The sequence below is a fragment of the Ananas comosus genome, linkage group 9, assembly GCF_001540865.1.
Source record: "Ananas comosus cultivar F153 linkage group 9, ASM154086v1, whole genome shotgun sequence".
Classification (NCBI taxonomy): domain Eukaryota; kingdom Viridiplantae; phylum Streptophyta; class Magnoliopsida; order Poales; family Bromeliaceae; genus Ananas; species Ananas comosus.
Genome location: NC_033629.1, coordinates 2,692,031 through 2,713,360, shown reverse-complemented (window position 1 = coordinate 2,713,360; position 21,330 = coordinate 2,692,031). Strand labels below are relative to the sequence as shown.

At 34.0% G+C, this 21,330-nt stretch overlaps 3 protein-coding genes across 3 annotated transcripts; 2 read left to right on the top strand and 1 right to left on the bottom strand.

Annotated features, from left to right (window-relative positions):
* LOC109715824 (BI1-like protein) lies at positions 9,591-12,180 on the top strand. Its single transcript, XM_020241017.1, has 4 exons — positions 9,591-9,987; positions 10,467-10,580; positions 11,571-11,728; positions 11,811-12,180. Exons 1-4 carry the CDS (start codon positions 9,726-9,728, stop codon positions 12,015-12,017), a joined length of 741 nt encoding a protein of 246 aa, XP_020096606.1. The 5' UTR covers positions 9,591-9,725; the 3' UTR covers positions 12,018-12,180.
* On the top strand, positions 13,040-15,610 carry LOC109715056 (BI1-like protein). Its single transcript, XM_020239843.1, has 4 exons — positions 13,040-13,376; positions 13,768-13,881; positions 14,332-14,489; positions 15,221-15,610. The coding sequence occupies exons 1-4, from the start codon at positions 13,127-13,129 to the stop codon at positions 15,425-15,427; spliced, it is 729 nt and encodes a 242-aa protein (XP_020095432.1). The 5' UTR covers positions 13,040-13,126; the 3' UTR covers positions 15,428-15,610.
* On the bottom strand, positions 15,752-18,874 carry LOC109715057. Its single transcript, XM_020239844.1, has 6 exons — positions 18,661-18,874; positions 18,182-18,361; positions 16,706-16,786; positions 16,462-16,587; positions 16,265-16,360; positions 15,752-16,009 (listed from the first exon to the last, which is right to left on the bottom strand). Exons 1-6 carry the CDS (start codon positions 18,797-18,799, stop codon positions 15,936-15,938), a joined length of 696 nt encoding a protein of 231 aa, XP_020095433.1. The 5' UTR covers positions 18,800-18,874; the 3' UTR covers positions 15,752-15,935.

Here is a 21,330-nt window from a genome sequence, read left to right as displayed (position 1 = left end):
GTTGCACCATTTCTCATTTCGTAGACTTCACATTGCACTATTATCCCTGTTGCGGAGCGCGCACTTTTTGTCAATAGCGTTCGAAAATTTCGTAAAGTCTTAAGCAGAACAGGAAATAGCGGGGCCGGCGAATAGCGGGGTCGGATGTTGTCCGGGTTCCGAGAAATAAGCGGTCAATTAATGTGCGCCAGACCGTACGGCAGGGTAGTATACGTATGTCAAGAAATACGCGGGAGGCTATTGTATAGGAGGGGCATTTTGGTCAGGCGGCGGAAAAAGCGGACCGAATCTGCAAAAAGGAAAAAGGTGGCCCGATTTTGCAAAACCCCAAAATAAGTGGATTTTTTATGCAAATTGGCCTATATAAAAAGGCACCTGATGCTATTATTATTATTATTTATTATTTATTTTTTAAAGATAAAAAATTATATAAAAGAGCAATGAAAATTTTTGGAAAATATTTATTTTATTAGAATTTAAATTTAAAATTCAGATGTGAAATAAACTACATGATTTACCAAACTGTCCAAAGTTTATTGGAAAGCTTCATAATTATTTAGTTGGATGTAAATAAAAGAAAAATTTTCAAATACCATTCCTGTAGTTTCACACTTCTCATTTTAGTACCATGTGGTTTAAAATGTATCAATTTAGTCTCATATAGTTTTATTTTTTATCTTTTTATTATCAATTCTATTAATTTTTTTTGTTAAATCAGTGACAAAGTTAAAACTAAAGAGTACTAAAGTTAATATTCGATAAACTAGGTGGGGTATTTGAAGTTTTTTGTATATAATTTAACGAAATATCAACGAAAAAACTAACGAAAAAATAAAAATAAAACCATCGGACACTAACTTGATACATTTTAAACCACAGGATACTAAAGTGAGAAAATGCGAAACCACAGATGGTATTTGAAATTTACCCTAAATAAAAAGGTAATGTAATTAAAAATACATGTAATTAAAAATATAACAGTTATAGCTACATATTTCTTAGGGTTACAACTATGTACATATTGTAGGGAGGTAAGCTTAGCTTATCTTCTGTGTAAAGTTGTTCTTTTCTAATACTTTAATTAAAATTGTGGCCAATTAAAATGCAATTCAAATTGTTATAGTTGAGGCTTTTCATGCAATTTCAATTGAAGAAGTTAAATTCAAATATATCAAATAAAATATTTAATTTAAATTTGTATACAATTATATAGTTACGGGTGAAAAGTGGTCAGGATAAACTCCTTATCAAATCTGATACCAGATTTAATAGGATGTGAATTTGGATGTCAAAATTGTAGCACCTGGCACATTTTCGTATCTGAATTCGCATCCAAAGAAAAATATGGATGTGGATATGGTTTCGTCAAAAATCCAATCTATTTGACCATTTTCACCCTTATGTGATAATGGGGAGATTATTATACATGGCTAGGGCTACTATACTTTTATTAGTATAGAGTCCTTTGCATTCATAAATTTCGATCGTTGGGTGAAGGATATGTGGTTAGGATGACAGCGGTCCCTAATTAGGATGGTAGTAGTCCCCTAGGGTTGAGCGGATAGTTGGTTGAATAGTATGAGCCAACGGGTGAAAATGGTTAAAGAGATAGATCTAACAGCCGAAAATTTATGAGTACAAAATGGTCTATACTCATAAGAGTATAGTAGTCAGACTCATTATATATATATATATATATAGAGAGAGAGAGAGAGAGAGAGAGAGAGAGAGAGAGAATTAAGCTAAAATGCTATCAGTAGCAAACAGACTCCGTTGCTACCCATTTGTTTTAGATGATGGAGCCTCCAAATCGACGATCAGCATTATTGAATATGATCTATGTCATTTGAAGTATTTAAAAATTAATTTTCAAATCTTGTCAACATTATTGGCCTAATGATCAAAGGTTGTAAAATTTATAATTTTAATGGTTGATATGAAACGTTTTCTTATTTAACGGCGTAAAGATATCAAAATCAATTGAATTTTAGTTAAAAAAAATTTTAAACTATTTAAAACAAGTTATATACTCTTGATCTTGATTACAAGACTCATGTCATCACTTTTTGAAGGGTATTCATTTTCAGTAATTTATTTTTGTGTTCATTTGATGGACAAGAGAACAATATCGAAAAAATATAAAATTTGATTTCTAGATGCTTCAAATGGTATAAATCATGTTTAACGGTGCCTATCATCGAAAACAAATAGATGACAATAGAGGTCGTTTGCTACTAATAGCAATCCAACTCAACTATATATATATATATAGAGAGAGAGAGAAAGAGAGAGAGAGAGAGAGAGAGAGAAATAAGGTGATTTTTTATCACATTCTTTATTTATTCTATTATTAGTTTCATATCACAATTGTATTTATATATTTATTAAATAAATTTTGTTGAATAAAATCTAGTCATAAAAAATTTGAATATCAATGTAGAATTTTAGTTGTATTGTGTTTTATTTACGCCTATTCTAGTTTATATTTACATATACATATTAATGAATATTATTATTTTAACAATATCTGAATATATGTTCGATTCATATCTCAATCTAAATCAGTCTTTAGCTATTATGGTAACGAAAATTTAGCATTTGATACATATCCGGATTCGAATTCACATTCAAAGAAAAATTTGGGTGCCAACATATTTGTCAAAAATTCGACCGAATTCAATTTTTATCCTCTCTAATTATAATTATAACTACATGAAACCAAATAGTCCCAACGTCGAGCTGCACCAGTAGGTGCGTGTGGAGGCGATTATGTCGGATCTGTTGAGTCCGCGTTAGCTGTTGATTCAAATCTGCATGTAGTTATAACTATAGTTTAATTACAACTACGTGCAACTAATTAAATAGTATGTGTGACGCTCCAACTTTTCAAGGGGTCATCCATCTTAGAACTGCTTCCGCCCTAGTATGCTTAATTCTCTTAACCTCTTTGGCCTAGTCATCACCCAAACTGTTTAAGTCGTGTTAATAGTTTAGCCCTATTATATCTTATATATAAAACTACTTGAGGTCTCACATTCTTCCTTCCTTAAGCCCTGGCATTCTCGTTAGACTCAGACTCACAAGTATCAGGCGATGTAAGACTCTTCTCGCTAGTCTAAACCGATCTTGTGGTGAGCTGCACTCAACTCACAACAATCAACAGCAAGAAAATCTTGCTCTTCCCACTGTATAATCCTGACTGAGCCGAGACCAATCTCACACTTCCAGTTGGTAATTGGCTCCGATACCAACTCTGACGCCCCAACTTCTCAGGGGGTCACCTATACTAGGACTACTTCCGTCCTCACACACTTAACTCTCTTAATCTTTTAGGCCTAGCCACCATTCAAAATGCTTAAGCCGGATTAAGAGTTTTAGCCCTATTTTATCTTATATATAAGACTATTTGAGATCTCATAATCTGAGAGTGGAGTTGCACCATAGGTGTGTGTGGGATGGCGATTGCTATCTCACGGATTTGTTGGGTCCATGCTAACTGTTGATTTAGATCTGTACATAGTTATAACCAAACGGTACAAGATTTGAGTCGCGCCCACAGGTACATGCATGTGTGGGTGTTGATTGCTGTCTATCGGATCTGTTTAGTCCGCAGTAGCTATTGATTTAAATCTGTATACAGTTACAACAATAGTATAACTAAAACTACATATAACCAAATAGTCCAAGAGTCGAGTAGCTGTTGAGATCGTGTTAGCTGTCGGTTCAAATCTATATACAGTTATAACTATAGTATAATGATAGCTGCATACAACCAAACGGTCCAATAGTCAAGTCGCACCCACAGGTGAACAAATCTGTCGAGTCCGTGTTAGCTGTTGATTCAAATCTACAAATAATTACAAGTATAATAAAATTACAACTACATATAACCAAACAGCCCATTAGATGCGGAAGGGCAATTGCCGTCTGACGGATCTGTCGAGTCCGTGTTAGCTGTCGGCCGGGTGTCTGCGTCACGTGCCCGCATCACCTGCTAGTTCAATTTCCTTGCACACTGCACTGTCTCCATTTCTCTGTCAATAATTGGATAATTCGTGAATTATTAGCAAATTATTAAAAATTCAAGTAAAACGGTTCGTGTACGATTTATTCTGAAAAAATTGAAATAATACGTGAATTTTTTTGATTAGATTTATTATTCACGAATAATTCACGTATGCCGAATTATTCGGCCAAAAAAGAGCAAATTTGTAGATAAAATTTCTTTCCGAGTTATTGCCAAATTATTCGTGAATTATTGAAAAATTTCATGAACTTTCAAAATATGTGAATCATAAAAAAGATGAAGATAGAGACGACAATAAAATTTGGTATTGCTTTTTTTACTTAATTTACTTTATTTTGCAGCTCTCCTTTTTTATATTTTTAAAAATTTATAACTATATATGCTAGTAGCATACATTTAGAAAAGACAGCTTATTTTAATAGCCGAATTTTTTATTCTGAATTGTTAATTGGTGAACGTATAATATCCGTATAAATCATGTATCCGAAAAATTAGCGAATTCGTTTTTTAAATCGTATTTTTCAACGAATTAAAAAATTAAGATATGAATTTTATTCGAATCACATCCGTATCAAATATTTGTGGAATCCGAATTTACTAACTATTTCTCTGTCACGCTCATGCACATGCACATACACCCACGGTGTTCCATTCCAACCACACATTTTGTAACACCCACACCCAAATTAGTGGGGACCCAAACCTGTATTTGGTTCGTCGTTGGTTGGTTGCGCTCACCGCTCGTCTACTTGGGAAAGCTCTGATTCCAAAATTTTCTAAATATGTATGGGTGTGCAATTGCACCTAATACAGCACACAGCAATCGCACCGTCCAAACAGACGCATGTAGCAATGTCAACAGATCAGATTCGGGATAGGTTTTTAAAAATCCGAATCCGAACCCGATTATCAAATTCGAAACCCGAACCCGAATCCGAACCCGACGAATTTTAAAAATTCATATCCAAACATGAACGGATCAGAAACCCGAACCTGAATCTAGAACAAATTCGAATCTGACCGAAAACCCGAAACCCGATTCTAAACCTGAAAATCCGAACCTGGAAATGATATTTACCAAATTTCGAAACATATTATACAAAAAAACTAAAATTAGGGTTTGGGTTATAAAAATATACGTATTTTGCTTTAAGTTATAAAAGTGTAAGTATTTTTTTGGGCATTAGATTCTGATCTGATGATTTGAGTTTTTTTTATATATTATATCATATTAAATTTATTCAGGTTCGGGTTCGGGTTCGGGTTTGGATTTTTTAAAAATATCCATACCCGAATCAAGAATCCGTCGGATTTTTTTATATATATCTATACCAGAATGCATATCCATTTACATCGAATAAAATTCGCTCCGTTCGGATTTGGATTCGAATAAAATTCGGGTATCCGGATCCATTTACATCCCCAGGTAGGTGCAGTTGCATGCCGAAAAAACCACGCTCAACCACAACCAAACATATTGTTAGTCCAATTTGAGCCCAAGTCTGGCTCGAGCCCACAAAAAGCCACAAAGCCCACAAATAATTCATTATAAGGGCAATTGCTTATATACCCTGAAAAGTTTCGGACTTTTTGATTTGCACCTCTTAAAAGGCTACTATTAAAAATACTCTTTTTACGTTTCAATCTATTTCTAACATACCCCTAGAAATAAAATCTGTTAATTAACTCTATTATCTCTATGAAATTACTAATTTGCCCTTTTAAATATACCCTTTTACCATCACCGACTTTTTTATTTGTCTTTAAAGTCAGGGGCACAAAAAGTATTTTGACTTTTGTTCTTTTCAAATATGCCCCTCTACCGTCACCAATATTTCTTATTTGTCTTTAAGTTAAGGGCAAAATTAGCATTTTAATTTTTTTTAACTGTGGTAGATATTTAACTTACGTTTAGCCTAAGTTAACTTAACAAAAGATAACTGCGGGAGTATTTTGCAATAACGGTAGAACATATAAGGGCATTTTGGAAAGAAAAAAAATAATAAATCAAATATTTTCAAATGTACGAGGAGTATACAGGCAATTATCCCTTCATCATAGGTAGGGCTTGATTATATCACACAACTCTAAAATTTTAAAACAGGTACTTTTGCATGGTATGTTTCTAAATTAGCCCTAAATTACGTTTAAGTGCTACGCTAATCACCTTTCCTTCTTAAATGTTCTCTTCAGCGTAGTTCGAGATGTTTTTGGCATGATCAAGTTTGGTCTCAACTTAATATGTTTGTTAACTTTATAATTTATAAATTTCATTTACAAGCTAAACATTAAGATAAAAGAAATGAGATCACGAGAGCAATTATAATATCAAAATTTATCAAACTGATAAAATAGCTCTCCCTATAAGTTCTGAGATACACCAAAACTTAAAATCATGAAATTAATCATGTCTAATAGGATTCGCTTCAACAGTAAATAAATGGCCCAAACAATTTAAAATTTTTATTTCAATTAGATATTTTCGAGCAAATGACTAATGCAATCAAATAATATTTGTTATGCAATCAAATTTAACAATGACCCTTAAGAAATCAAATTTTATTTATTTATTTATTTATTTATACGAAAAGGCTTTTACTATAACAAAACAGTTTTTATTACTCTAAAAACCTTACACTAAGAGGAATTTTATTGCAGTAATTTTTTTTTCAAAGGAATTTTAACTGTAGCAAAAATATATATATTTTTTAACGGTACACTCAATATTGTGTTCACTGTAGGAAGAAAATATTTATATAGGATTCTGATACCCAAAAAAAAGTACTGTAGCTCCCCCCCCCCNTATATTAACAGCAATATATCTATATCTATATCAATATCTATCTATACTATATATAAAAGCGTATAGAAATTCCAACAATGACAGACGGAATCTAAAAAAAATAAAATAATATTCTCTACAAATGGTTATGATTAATTTGTTAAAAATATCTCAAATAAAATGAACGGTTATGATCAATCTATTAAATCTCTACCCTATATAAAAATCTATTCCTTAAAAAATATCTCTAATAAAAACAGTTATAATCAATCTATTAGAAAGCATCATTTCTACCCATTTATAAATTTAATTCTATGGACGATTATAATCAATTTGTTAAAAAATATCTCAAATAAAAACAAACAGTTATGATCAAAATTAAAAATATCTCAAATATCTATTCATCTATTTTACATTAAAATTAAAATTTGAGTTTAAATTATGAATTAAATTTAATTTGTACCAAATTTGAATTAACAAATAGTTTTTTTATTACAGTGGATCAAAATTAAATTTTAAATATATATATTTGAAATCGTACACTCAATATTGTTTTTACTTTAGCAAAAACCTTTTTTATTTTTTTTTTAAAAAGGTTTTAAGTTAAAGCAAAAACAGTAAAACAAAATTTTTTTAATATATATATATAAATAAATAACAAATATGAAAAGAAAAAATTTACAAGCAGACTATATGCAATTAGATTTTAAAAATATTAATCCCTATTTATTTAAACTTGAATGACAAATATGCAATCAAGTTGTTAAAACAAGAATTATGTGTAATATTCTTTTTTTAAACATATTAACACCCGTTAGATTTTTAATCACAATCAGATCGGATTTACGCCCTAGATTGTTGGGGAAATACCACACTGAAAAATCCAATTGTGATTAAAATCTAACTAATTTGTGATAAAGATAAAATCAAACTTACAGATAAACGCAAATAGCTAAATAAAGATATGATCTTATTCGGAAGCGTGCAAAGCACTGATTTAAGGCGTATTTCCGTCCTTACGTACGGAATTAATCAGGAATAACACTCAAAGGTACGACCGGTATTCCTCTCCTTACGGATACGATCGTGAAGGCGATTGACGGAAATTCTTTCAACACCCAGTAGATGAGAAAAATATTAGAATCATAATAAAAGATAAAAGGATGAATAGATAAGATTAACCAATTATATGATATCTTTCTTAACAGAAGACTTAAATGAGATAATATATAAAAAAGAGAATTCACACTCTTTCTCGTTACGAGAAAGGAGTGGGATCGGATTCCGTTCGGCCCAAGAAACGGAACGGAAAATATCTCGTTAGTTTCAAAGATAATAAAATTAAAAAATAAAATAAATAAAATAAAGTAATAAATAATAAATAAATTTAAAGTTCAAATAAAAATAAATTCAAATTCAAAATTTTGAGTTTTTCACCAACAACTTCGTTGGTGCGCTTCTTCTATTTCTGTACTACTGCAGAATGCACTGAGAATGTTGGTCATGAAGAGTATTCCAGCTTCGATATAACTAGAGCTCTCTGCTTCAGTTTCGTCGACTAGATGTTATAAACTTCGCACAAACCAAATTCAAGAACTTCCTACTCGCTAGACCTTAATCACCACCTTCAGGGTATGTTTGGTTTGAATGATTTGGGGCTTGGAGTGGAAGTCGGAGTGATCCGCTCTAATTATCGATGCTTAGTTTAAGGGATTGACATTTCGATTTCCCTTCAGGAGAAAATCGTATCTCTCCAAAATAATTACTAACATAGAGATGGAAATCAACTTTGATTCCAGAGAAGATTGAGAAAAGATTTTCTTATTTTTCACTAAACAATTATTTAAATTTAAATATTAATTTATAATTAATTCTAGAATAAATTATAGATTTGAATTTAACGAAATATTAACGGTGGAAAAAAATCAGTGGCAAAGTTAAAACTAAAGGATACTAAAGTAAATATTTGATAAACCTAGGAAGAGTATCTGAAGTTTTTTGTATATAATTTAACGAAATATTAACAGAGGAGTCGACGCAAAGAGAAAAATAAAATCACAGGGTACTAAATTGATGCACTTTAAATCACAACGTACTAAAGTGAGAAAGTGCGAAATTATAGTGTACTAAATTGATACATTTTAAATCACATGATATTAAAGTGAAAAAGTGCAAACCACGTGTATTTGAAATTTTTTTCCTTTTTTCAGTCGCAAATTAGAACGTAGATTAATAAATATTGGTAAAACTTCAAAAAACTCCATTATGGTTTCACTTTTTTTCATTTTAGTATCTTGTGGTTTAAAATGTATCAAGTTAGTACCATGTGATTTTTTACTTTATCACTTTAGTACTCTGTGGTTTAAAGTGTATCAAGTTAGTACCATGTGGTTTTGCACTTTATCACTTTAGTACCCTGTGGTTTCACACTTTATCACTTTGGTACCCTGTGGTTTAAAGCCCACAGGATACTAACTTGATACGAAAATCAAACCACAAGATACTAACTTGATACAAAACTAAAACCACAGAGTACTAACTTGATACACTCTAAACCATAGGGTACTAAAGTGATAAAGTGAGAAATCACTGGGTACTAACTTGATACATTTTAAACCACAGGGTACTAAAGTGAAAAGTACGAAACCACATGAATTTTTTAAGTTTTCCCATAAATATTTCCACGTGGCACTGTTTGATTGGTTCGTCACACGTCACTACCACCCAATCGGGAACGGGTCGTAATTCTCGAAGATTCTCCCATTTAAAGCAACTAACCGTGTCCAACGCATACTACGACTTCACCATTTCGCACAACTCTCCATCGTCTCCTCCTCCATCCAAATACTAACCCTAACCCTAACCCTAACCCTAAGACTGCTCGATCCAATCCCTCTCTCTCCATTTGCGACGACGATGTCGGGTCGAATGGGGTACGTGAAGTTCGGCGGCGGGGACGTGGAGTCGGGGCCGCAGCCGCTGTACCCGGCGATGTTGGAGAGCCCCGAGCTGCGGTGGGCGTTCATCCGCAAGATCTACGTCATCCTCGCCGTACAGATGGTGCTCACCGCCGCCGTCGCCGGCGTCGTCGTCGCCGTGCGCCCCATCTCACACTTCTTCGTCTCCTCCACCGGCGGCGTCGCCCTCTACGTCGTCCTCCTCATCTGCCCCTTCCTCCGTCGGTGACTCCGCTTTTTTTTTTTTTTTTTTTTATTTTCTTTTCCCTACTTTATTTGTTATTTTTGGTACTTCACTCTATGCATAAAAAGTTGCGTCAATCACAATCGTGCATTTTGTGGTTGAAGTGGTTGTTAATTTAGATTTGAATGCAAAATTTCACTGGAATTTGTTGTCACGGCATGTCGATTCCATATCTGAGCATTTACTTAAGTTGCTATGTAGTTATGAGATCTTAAATTAGCTAAAAACAATATCTCCTTTATCCACCAACTCATTCTTGTGATGCTCTGCACATGAACTCAACAATCGTCTCAAGAATTTTGAGCCTATTTAGACATTGGTAAATTGCAGAGTTGAAATCGACACAATTTTCTATGCAGAGGTTTCATAGTGATTTAGCCTTTTTGTGTCCTTTTGAATATTTTTTTTGTAATTTTTTTGCTTTTCTTTTGTGATATTTTGTGTTAAATTTTGCAGTTTTGTGCCCGCTGTATTACTACCACCAGCGGCATCCATTGAATCTCTTCCTTCTGGGATTGTTTACAATATCGATAAGTTTTGCTGTTGGGATGTCATGCGCATTCACTAGCGGTAAGTTCTGAATTTGGAAGTTTAATCCTTTATCCATTTGTGCATGAGAAGAACTTTGTGGTTATGTAGATAAGATATCGTATATTTTGGGACCTTTACGGTGCTTACTTTGGATGCTTATAAAGGATTAAGAAACTAAAAGGAACTTCTAGCTAGCATTTTACATGGCATCCAGGGTTGATAATAGATAAAAAAACATATTATTGATTTTAATAATTTATGATACAGTAAGGTGGATTGGCTGTTGTGCCTGAAAATTGAAATTCTAATCTTCGAGGGTCTGAAAATGCGGGGCTGTTTCTCCCTTTTTCATTTAAATCGTGATGCTTTTATCTTATGTATTCTTCATGTAGTTTATTCAATTAGATGTTTATGTGAAAAGTATATAAGCATCTGTAGACAGAATTTCTTTGGGATTTACATGGAATCTAGCAATCTTCACAACAACTCGTTTCTAGCCCTTTAGTTCTAAATGATGTCAGATTTTACATTGTTGTGAATATTCTCCATAAAGTGTTATCATGAATGATATACATGTTAATGATGTTGTGAGCCTATACTCTAAATGGTTGACTAGCAATTGAATAGAATCACTTCTGAAGTTCCTCTCAACACTACTGTTTCCTGTCATAAAATGTTCTGTTTCCACTTTCCACAAAGACAAATGAGGTTTGATTTGCTTCTATTAAGCGAGGAGGACAGAGAGAAGAACATCTTTTCTTTGCTTCCAATTTGCTTGGGACATTCAAAATTGCGAATGCATTGCTAAGATTTATAAATCAACGCTAAAAATGCAATGGTTTGCCCTGATTGTTAAGATAATATTTGTGGAAACCATTGTATTCTTTCTTGTTAACATTTCCCTAAAAAAAAGGAAAACTTTTCTTTTCTACAGTTCGCCGTTGTAAACAATTTATGCATCAACTTCCAGCATAATACTGCTAGCTTTTCAGGAAATCTTAAAAGTGTAGCAACTTTAACCCGAAACAGGTAAAGTCATTCTGGAATCTGCGATTCTGACATCGGTCGTGGTGATTGGCCTCACACTCTACACATTCTGGGCGGCAAGGAGGGGTTATGACTTCAACTTCCTTGGCCCTTTCCTCTTTGCTGCAGTCTTGGTATTGCTGGTCTTTTCGCTGATCCAGGTAAGTTTTTTTGTTTTTAACCTCAGTCCACCTTTACTTTTTCCTATTTGAATTTCTACTGACATACTTATTTGGTCGACAGATCCTATTCCCGCTGGGGAAGATCTCCGTCATGATATACGGCGGCTTAGCGGCAGTTATATTCTCCGGGTACGTCGTTTATGATACCGACAACTTGATTAAGCGTTACACGTACGACGAATACATTTGGGCCGCTGCTGTGCTCTATCTGGACATCATCAACCTCTTTCTTTCTCTACTCTCTCTATTCAGAGCGGCCAACAACTAAATTATCTATGGCCGTGTCGGAAGTGATCTTCTACTGGTGTTTTAAGTTGTACATGTTACTATGTTAGTCATGGAATGATTAGTGGATTATTTTGTTGATTTTTCAATCTATGGATTATTTTGCTGATATTTCAATCTATGATATACTCTTATTGTTTCGATGAGTGGCTCTGGTGTTATATATCACAAAATGTAGTGGTGGTGATGTTATAGATATCTAAACATGTAATTTTCCTCTCCATTTATTTTTGTTTTCTCGTCATATTCCAATCCATCTAATCCGAGTCTAATTCAGAACTGGAACCTTCCCCTGGACAAATTAGTGCCTGCACCGGGTGTTTTCTGACAACTTGTGCACCGCACCTGTTGTATTATTACTAATTTTGAAAATTAAATTCAATAAGCGTGATTTATAGCATCTGAAATGCTTATAATATAAATTAAATTTTGAGTTTCGACCCTCTTAGGGGTCGTTTGGTTGTTTGTAGCTGTAACTATATTGTAGTTGTAACTGTATGTAAATATAAATTCGGTATTTAGTTTGATATATTTAACTCCAATTGCTACAGTAAAAATTATAGGCGGAGGCTCAACTATTGGAACTACGCTCAATCGATCATAGTTCCAACTGCAGCAGTTGGAGAGAATAATTTTAAACAAAAGATAAACTTACCTCCTTAATTGTTTTTTAAATCAATTTTTTTATTTTTTCACATTGAAGTAATCTCACCATCATATATATAAAATTGATTAAGTTTTAAAAATTAATTTTCAGCTGGATATAACAAAACAAATTATTTATAGTTACAGCGCTTTTTACTACATCCAATTAAACAGATGTATGCATCTTCAACTACACTATATTTATAATTACATCTAACCAAACAGCCTCTTAGTGGAGTTTTAAAGATGCGGTGCATGGTGCACCGGGTGCACGCAAAATTTTCTGGCAGCAATTCTCCCTCCAACCAAGAACTCAAAACCTATAAATAGAAACCCCGCGTCCTCCACCTCTGTCCTCTCCTCTCCTTTCCACCCTCCTCTTCCCCAACCCTAACCCTAACCCTAATTCCCCCGAGTTCCCAACAAACCCTAGAATCCACCAACACGATGGCGAAGGGCAGCGGCGATCTCGAGTCCGGCAGCGGTGGCGGCGCTCTGTATCCGTACATGATCGAGAGCCCGCAGCTGCGGTGGGCCTTCATCCGGAAGGTCTACGCCATCGTCGCCTTCCAGATCCTCGCCACCGCCGCCGTCGCCGCCGCCGTCGACTTCGTCCACCCCGTCCGCGCCTTCTTCCTCTCCCACACCCCCGCCTCCCTCGCCGTCCTCATCGTCATCGTCATCTCCCCTCTCCTCGGTAAGCAAAAGAAACGTAAAGGCCTAAATTACAAATTTATTGCACTTTGACACACATATTAATTACTCTTGCATAAAAAATTGCATCAATTTCAAATAATATGCTCGAAAATTTGGGAAAAGAATATTAATTTTGGAGGCATATGTCCATAAAAAAAAATTTTGAGTTTATTCTATAAGAACCAACCCTTTTTTAATCCAAATTCAATGATTATTCCTAATTTCTGGGGGCAATTTTACTCGGTGGATTGCCAAATTTGATTGAGCTAAAGCGTAGCGTGGTTTCTTGTAATTTAGCCTGAAAAGAACATTCCTTTCCTTTTCGTTTAATCTCAATTTGGGGCTTTTTTGTGTTCTATTTTCGAGGAATTTATATGATTCTGATATGGCAGTTTTGCTGCCGATGGTGTACTTCCGCGAGCGGCATCCGATAAATCTGCTTCTCCTTGGGCTGTTTACAATCTGCATTAGCTTCGCTGTCGGTATAGCATGCCTCACAACAAGTGGTAAGGAGAAAAAGATGATACTGATTCATTTTCCATAAAGAAACCATATGATCTTTCCAATAAATTGATCCCTTATTGACTCAAATTTGTTTGTATACAAGTGTTTAATGATAGCAAATATCTTCGTAAACCTACGTAAAGTTATTGTTTGGTAATGATTTATATATCGCGAAGTATTTTAGAGCCATCTCATCTGTGCGTCAGGTTTTTAATCTTTTTAAAACCTTATTTCCTGGTTTATGATTTATCTTTCACTGTTCTGCTCTAGGCCGTATTTGATCGGCTTAGCATGTTTTCATCTTTTCTCGCGAGAGTAATTGGTAATAATTTGTTTGCGGTTACTTGCTCTTTGATTCATACAAAACGATGATGCGAAACTTCGTCTCGCTGCTCAGCAAGTAAAATGCAATCATGTAATAATGCGAAACTTTTTTTTTGTTTTTGAAACAGGGAAGGTTGTGCTCGAAGCTGCTGTCTTGACCTTCGTTGTTGTCGTCGGCCTGACTCTCTACACATTCTGGGCGGCCAAAAGAGGCTATGACTTCAACTTCCTTGGGCCGTTCTTGTCTGCAGCTCTTCTTGTCCTGATGATATACTGTCTCATCCAGGTTATTTTCTCATCCTTGATCTTCTTATGCATTCATTTCAATGAGTTAGTGCCTTTTGGGAGTCACGTTTAGAACAGCGAAAAAGAAGCTTTTAAAACCGAATGATTTGCTAACAAATAAGGAGTTAAAATGATATTCGGAGTCCCAATTGCAATGCTTTAGTTTGAAGTGCTGTATGATTGAGATCTACTTAAGAGGCTGGTCATGTTTCTTCGTATAGTTCTATTCAGATAGCACCTTTATAGAAGCTCCAGTCGAGCAACACAAGCGCTTAGCCATGTTTTGAAGTTCTTGAGAACTCGCAGACCAGAACTTAAACTGAGACATCTCGCTCATTACCAATCTGAAACTAGCTTCCAAAAGAATTTAGACCGAGAAACTCCTATTTTAGTTAGAATAGGTCTAAGAACACTCAACTTCAGAGAAAACTTGCTTATAGTGAACAATTTTGATTTATCTATTAATCATTTACACTGTTTCTCTACTCATAATTTTAATCTCTCTGATCCACTGCACCCCGTAAAATAACTACTTTTTTCTTTATGATAATATTTAGAGTTTATTTAAGATTATTTGACTTGATGTTTGCTTCATCTTCCTGAAAAAGCTTTGCTTTTGTACCAAAATTTGAAACCAAATCCTGATACAGCTGAAACTACGAAAACTCTAAAACCTGGGAACTTCAACTGTAATCTCCTTCACTTATTGTATCCTTATCATTCCGACCGCAGATCTTTATTCCGTTGGGCAAGATCGGCTCGACAATCTATGGGTGCATTGCTGCGATTGTGTTCTCCGGCTTCATCATCTACGACACTGACAATCTGATCAAGCGCCATAGCTACGACCAGTACATCTGCGCCGCCATCTCCTTATACCTCGACATCATCAACCTGTTCATGGCTCTGCTCACCGCCTTCAGTGCGACAGATTCGTAATCTCGTATTTCTCTTCCTCTGCTAGCTTCTTAATGGATTGATTCAGAATTAAACTGTATAAAATTAGTAGGCTATTAATTGATTCTAAAAACACCATTCGATAATTGCATACTTTTAAATGTTTCTGGGCCTTTGCATTGTCATACACTTTTATGGTAATCAAATGGAAGAGGGGTTATATTCTTTCTATGTTCTTAATGCCTCTATAGTGCTGTAAAATAAGAAATGCAGTTCTTATTGAGAAACTCTTGAATGGTCTGGGATTAGAATCTTCTTTGTCAAATTGAAACTGCTCATCAAACAGCGGCATTCGACTCGTAAACAGCACCAAAATTCATCTAATCTGTTTTATATATATGATCTCGACTCATAAACAGAGGCATTCGACAAAAAACAGTAGAAGAGAAATTGTAAATTACAATTCGGTCCTTCACACTCTGTAAAATTAATAGCAAAGAATGATTTTGAAACTCTTCCTCCAAACTAATGCGAGCACTTCAAAAGTCTTTTAAGGTTTGAAATACACCGCGGAGATTAATATCCATATGTAGATCCATAGTGATTTTGTTGCAAGAGTATATACTGCAAAAGAAATAAAATTTGTTAATTAGTTCAAGTCCTCAAAACTTCCTTATTATATATATTAATATATATATATATATATATATATATATATAATATATATATATATATATATATAATATATATATATATATATATTTAAATCAAAGGTCATTATCCACATAATGACTCATTCATGGCACAAAATTTTTTCCATAATATGATGAAATAGAGTTAGTACGGGGGGGGGGGAGGGAATAGGACAATCACCCTCACCTCCACTGCTTCGTACGGAGAACTGCGGTGGCGAAGTCGTGGATGAAGTGTTCGTCAGCGTGAATCCTAATGCAGGGCAATCGGCCCCGAGTTTACCTGCCGAAGATGTTCAGAATCACTTCATTGTCTTAAATTCGTTCACTCACTATTACAGCAAAGAGCATAAGTTGTATTGATTATGAGTAGGATTCATTTACATTCTCTGAAGCATGGCAGACTGGGGATGTTCAGCAGGTTGCTGAAGCCCTGTCTGCACTCGCAGCGGTGCTCGAATTCGGCCGTTCTGACGCACGTCCCGCTGCCGCAGAACGACCACAGGCATGCTATACATTGATGGAAAAATGAAACATATATATAGATATCAGATACTAGTTAAGATTATATGACAGCATTCAATAAAGATGTTAAGATCGAAAGAGAGTAGGATTAAGGGTAATTTACGATCGAAAATCGAAGTATGAGGAGGTGGAATAAGAGGTTTGTAAGGAATCGAATCATTGTAGCACGCGGAGTCGAAAGTACCTGAAAAGTTCATCCACCGATTCATTCAATCATGTAGAGTTCAAGTTTTAAGTAGCAAGAAACATGAGAACAGCTAAAACACAGCTAACAGATTCTTTCATAAAGATTATCCGAATCGATCTTTTCAATAACATGATATCAGAGATACTTCTCAGCCTCTTCTTTTCTAAGTGTTCGTAAGTTTAGTTCCTTTATTTACTATTTTTTATTATCTTTTCAATCAGTGCACGTGGCATAACTCATTTGATATTGCTTTGCACGTAAGCAAGAATGTTAAGACAAATTCTGCTGGGGCAGAGCTAAATAGAGGAACACAATGGTCATGGCCCCTCTCATATTTCTAAAAATTGTATATAAATCCCTAATTAATCAGGCATAGTAAAAGTTAAAAAATTATAAATTATAGTCTTTAGGGAGCTAAAAAAAAAATTTCACCTACCTACATAATGTGGGGTGTAGCTTCCACCTTTGGGTTGATTAATTACAGTGCTTTAGCAAATGACATGTTTAATTACACTTTGATTTGTTAGGTAACCCTCCTAAATTTGTTCACCTAATACACCCTCCATCTCTAATTTCCATTTAATTAATCAAATTTACAAAACTGGTTTGGACCTGTTCATAAGAAGTTATTTAATTCTCTTAATTAGGGCATTCTCTTTTCCTTGGAAAAGTGTGAAGAAAAAAAAAATCCGAGAAAAGTATTTTCATTTATTTATTTTTTTTCAGTTTTGCGCCCGTTCGACCAAGAAAAACTAGCTTTCTTGAAAAGTTTTTTTTTCAAATTTCAAGAAAAAATTTGTGTTTTTGTTTTTTGGATTTTTTTTAGAAGAGTGAAAATACTAGTTTTCCATAAAAACGAATAAGTTTTCGACTGAATTTTTTTAAAAAAATATTATTTTTTACACTGTTTTGAGAGATTAATTCTTAAAACACTTTTATAGAACTTATTCAAACTATGGACCATTTTGAATTAGATGCTCAAAACTTTCAAAATTTTGATTTTATTATCCAATCTTTTAATTTATTTAATTTGAGTTAGTCAATGACACTTTAACTTTAGACTTTAAATGCATTATTTATCTTTACAGATTTAATTAATATCTTAATTAAATCTCTGCAACTATAAATTTCCTCATGCAATTTCCGCAACTATAAATTCATTAAATTAAATAATTAGCTTAAATTTTGAAGAAAAAGTACTGTTGCTTGACTCAAATCAAATAAATTAAAAGATTGGATAGCTGATTCAACATGATTTATGGTTCAGATAAATTTTGCACGATTTTATCTAAAAACTTTTCCTAAATTATGCGGTGTAAATATAATAGTTCGGAAATTAATTAACTAGTGTGCAAGTGCATTTGTGTTTGAAGAAGAAGAAGAGATACTTACAATTGGGAATGACACAAGGGAGGAACCCGAGATGGTCGCTGCGGTCGAACCGGAGCTGCGCCCACCCGGGTTCGCACTCGCACTCGAATCCGAACCCGAACCCGAACCCGAAGGCCGTGCCATTCTCAGCAACAACCCTGCAGGTGCCTCTTCCGCACTCCACGCTTTTGCAGATCTCATCTTGATTAGACATGCACAAATTTTAATATTCACCACATTATTAATTAATTATTATTCACTTTATGCACAAGTAATTAATATGACACGAACAAAAAGCGAACTAAATTTATGACTTGGAACTACAAAAACCGATCATGTACAAAGTTTAAGCTGACTGAGAACAATGCTTCAGTTATTTGCTAAAAATCTAACTTAACAAATTAACAAATTGCATGCATGCACGTTCTTAATGAGGAGTGCAAAAGAGAGAGAGAGAGAGAGAGAGAGAGAGAGAGTTGTGTGTGTGTGTGTGTGTTTACTGAGGAGAGGAGATAACATGTCTTGGTGACTTTCTGCAGCTGCAGGTCCCGGAGACGCAGAGATTGACATGGCTTGCACGAATATTAAGGCAGCAAGAAGAAGAAGAAGAAGAGGAAGAGGGAGAGCATAGTAACCCATTTTGTTTCTCCCCTCATCAACATTAATTGTTGTGTATGTATGTGTTTGTGTTTGTGTTTGTGTTTGTGTGTGTGCGCATGAGAGAGATAAGAGAGAGAGAGAGAGAGAGAGATAGAGAGAGAGAGAGAGACAGAGAGAGAGAGGGGAGGTGAGAGGATGTTGGGATGGTTGGGACTTGGGAGGCCAGGATGGAGACATGCAAAGAGATGTTGACATGTTTGGGAATATTCATATGAGTCCGAGAAAGTTTTCTTTATAACAGTTATGCGTAATACGTAATATATATCTGAAATTTATTACAATTTGTTGTACATGAAATGTCCCATTTCAGAATGATACAAATAAAAGATTAGGGTTAATTGCCTATGAATACATTGAATATCAGATATATCTTTTTAACGCTTAACTTTTCATATTTATTCTTACAAAGTCCTATCGTTTTCAAATATACTCCTTTCTTTAGGATCCGTTAGAAAAATATAGTTAACTATAGAAATAAACGAATCCTAATTGATTCACATTTCTAGCTAAGTTTATTTCTAAATGAAACAAACGAAATGGGTNATATTTATGGTGGCAAAAATGTCATGTCACTTATCTTCTATTAAAAAAATAAATGGTATTCTAACGGTAACAAACTAGAAGAGCAAATATAAATATCACTAGATTTCTGTAGGAATAAATATAAAAAGTAGAATTTTACAGAAATATATTTGCGATTTGATATGTTCACAGAAAGCTGTATGAAATTAACACAAAAAATTATATTCTTGTAGCTTTATGCAGTGCGAGGATGCTTTTCATACATTCATAGTGGTTCAGGCCACAAAAGTTCTAGTATTAGTAGTATCATTCATAGTAGTATTATATACGTCTAATTTTAGATTAAAAAGTGGATCAGATTTATTAAAATTAACAGATATATATATATATAGAGAGAGAGAGAGAGAGAGTCCAGATATGGTGCTTGTAAAAGCACAAAGCATTTTGTGTTTGTAAGTTTTTTACTGTTAGATCTACTCCTCGGATCATTTTCAACCATTAGATTATACTATTCAACCAACCACCCACTAAACCCTAGGGGGCCCACATCATTCTAACCGCATATCTCTTAATCTAATGACTAAAAATCTACAAGCACCAATAACTTGGTACTTTTAAAAACACAGGAGCTCAATTCTATATATATATATATATATATATATATATATATATATATGGCTCTTTTTAGGGATACATATTCCGAGTCCAGCTACTATCCTCCTAAGAAGATAGAAGTGTTTGTCTTATCAAGTTATTTTGGATGATCGAGACTCTAAATTGATAATCGGCACTATTGAAACCGATTTACACTATAAGAAATATTTAGAAACCGAATTTTATAATTTTTAAAAATTATCATACTCATTGAAGAGTCGAAAAATGAACGGTTATAAACGAATAACTTTTTTTAAAATAGAGGTTAGATTTTCTCAATTTATGATGATCAAAGTTATCAAACATTATCTAAATAACATTAAAAACAATTTATCAAAAATTCATACAGTTTGGATTGTTGTACACTGCTAAACAAGTAAATGGCTCATATAGGCTGTCAAAAATTATCGATTTCACGATCCTTTAATCACCATATAAATAATTTTTAAAATTTGTGAAATTTAGTTTCTAAATACTTTAAATACTCTAGATCAACTTTAACGATTCCAATCATCGATTCGGGATCTCTATCATCAAGAACGACTTGATAGGACGAAAGTCTCCGTCCTCCTAAAAAGATAGTAGCTGGATTCGGTATATTACATTGGATTTCATCACTTTGGGGGTTTATTAATTATGGATGGGGGAAGGTTTGGTTGTTGTGGGTGGTATTTTTAGGGCCAACTAACTCTATCCAAAAACATATTGCATGACTTTTTCTAGCCTTTAATTTGGATGCTAACACACATTAATTAATCTTCTTCTTTTTTTTCCTGCATAAATAGCTGAAAAGTGAACTTTTATTTCACCCTAATATATAATATATATATATATATAGAGAGAGAGAGAGAGAGTCCGGCTGGGATATTATCGATAGCACCAAGCGTTTGGTGCTACCGAATTTTCCGCTGTTAGATTTAACCCTTTAACTATTTTTAGCCGTTAGATTATATTATTCAACCAATAACTCACTCAACCCTAGAGGGTCCACATCATCGTAACCGTACATTTTTTTCATCCAAGGACCGGAAACCTAATAGCATCAATAGCTTGGTGCTTTTTTCTTTTCTTTTTTTTGAGAGAGAGACACACGCTAACCGCTTCGTTTATTTCATTTGGAAATAAACTTAGCTATAAATGTGAATCAATTAGGATTCGAACTTGAGACCTCGGATACCAACCACCAATTCCTTTGCCACTTGCTCTAGGGATGGTTGGTAATAACTTGGTGTCATTGATAATATTCCAGCCTAGTTATATATATATATATATATATATATATATATATATATATATATATATATATATATATATATATATATATCTCTTGATAT

Bases quoted from the DNA above. Each gene is read 5' to 3' on its own strand.
- LOC109715824 (XM_020241017.1), top strand. From the start codon at position 9,726: ATGTCGGGTCGAATGGGGTACGTGAAGTTCGGCGGCGGGGACGTGGAG. The intron at 9,988-10,466 runs GTCGGTGACTCC...TAAATTTTGCAG, and splicing joins CCTCATCTGCCCCTTCCTCC to TTTTGTGCCCGCTGTATTAC. The intron at 11,729-11,810 runs GTAAGTTTTTTT...TTTGGTCGACAG, and splicing joins TGGTCTTTTCGCTGATCCAG to ATCCTATTCCCGCTGGGGAA.
- LOC109715056 (XM_020239843.1), top strand. From the start codon at position 13,127: ATGGCGAAGGGCAGCGGCGATCTCGAGTCCGGCAGCGGTGGCGGCGCT. The intron at 13,377-13,767 runs GTAAGCAAAAGA...CTGATATGGCAG, and splicing joins CGTCATCTCCCCTCTCCTCG to TTTTGCTGCCGATGGTGTAC. The intron at 13,882-14,331 runs GTAAGGAGAAAA...TTTTTGAAACAG, and splicing joins AGCATGCCTCACAACAAGTG to GGAAGGTTGTGCTCGAAGCT.
- LOC109715057 (XM_020239844.1), bottom strand. From the start codon at position 18,799: ATGGGTTACTATGCTCTCCCTCTTCCTCTTCTTCTTCTTCTTCTTGCT. The intron at 18,362-18,660 runs GTAAACACACAC...TGTCTAATCAAG, and splicing joins CATGTTATCTCCTCTCCTCA to ATGAGATCTGCAAAAGCGTG. The intron at 16,588-16,705 runs GTAAATTACCCT...ATCAATGTATAG, and splicing joins TCATACTTCGATTTTCGATC to CATGCCTGTGGTCGTTCTGC.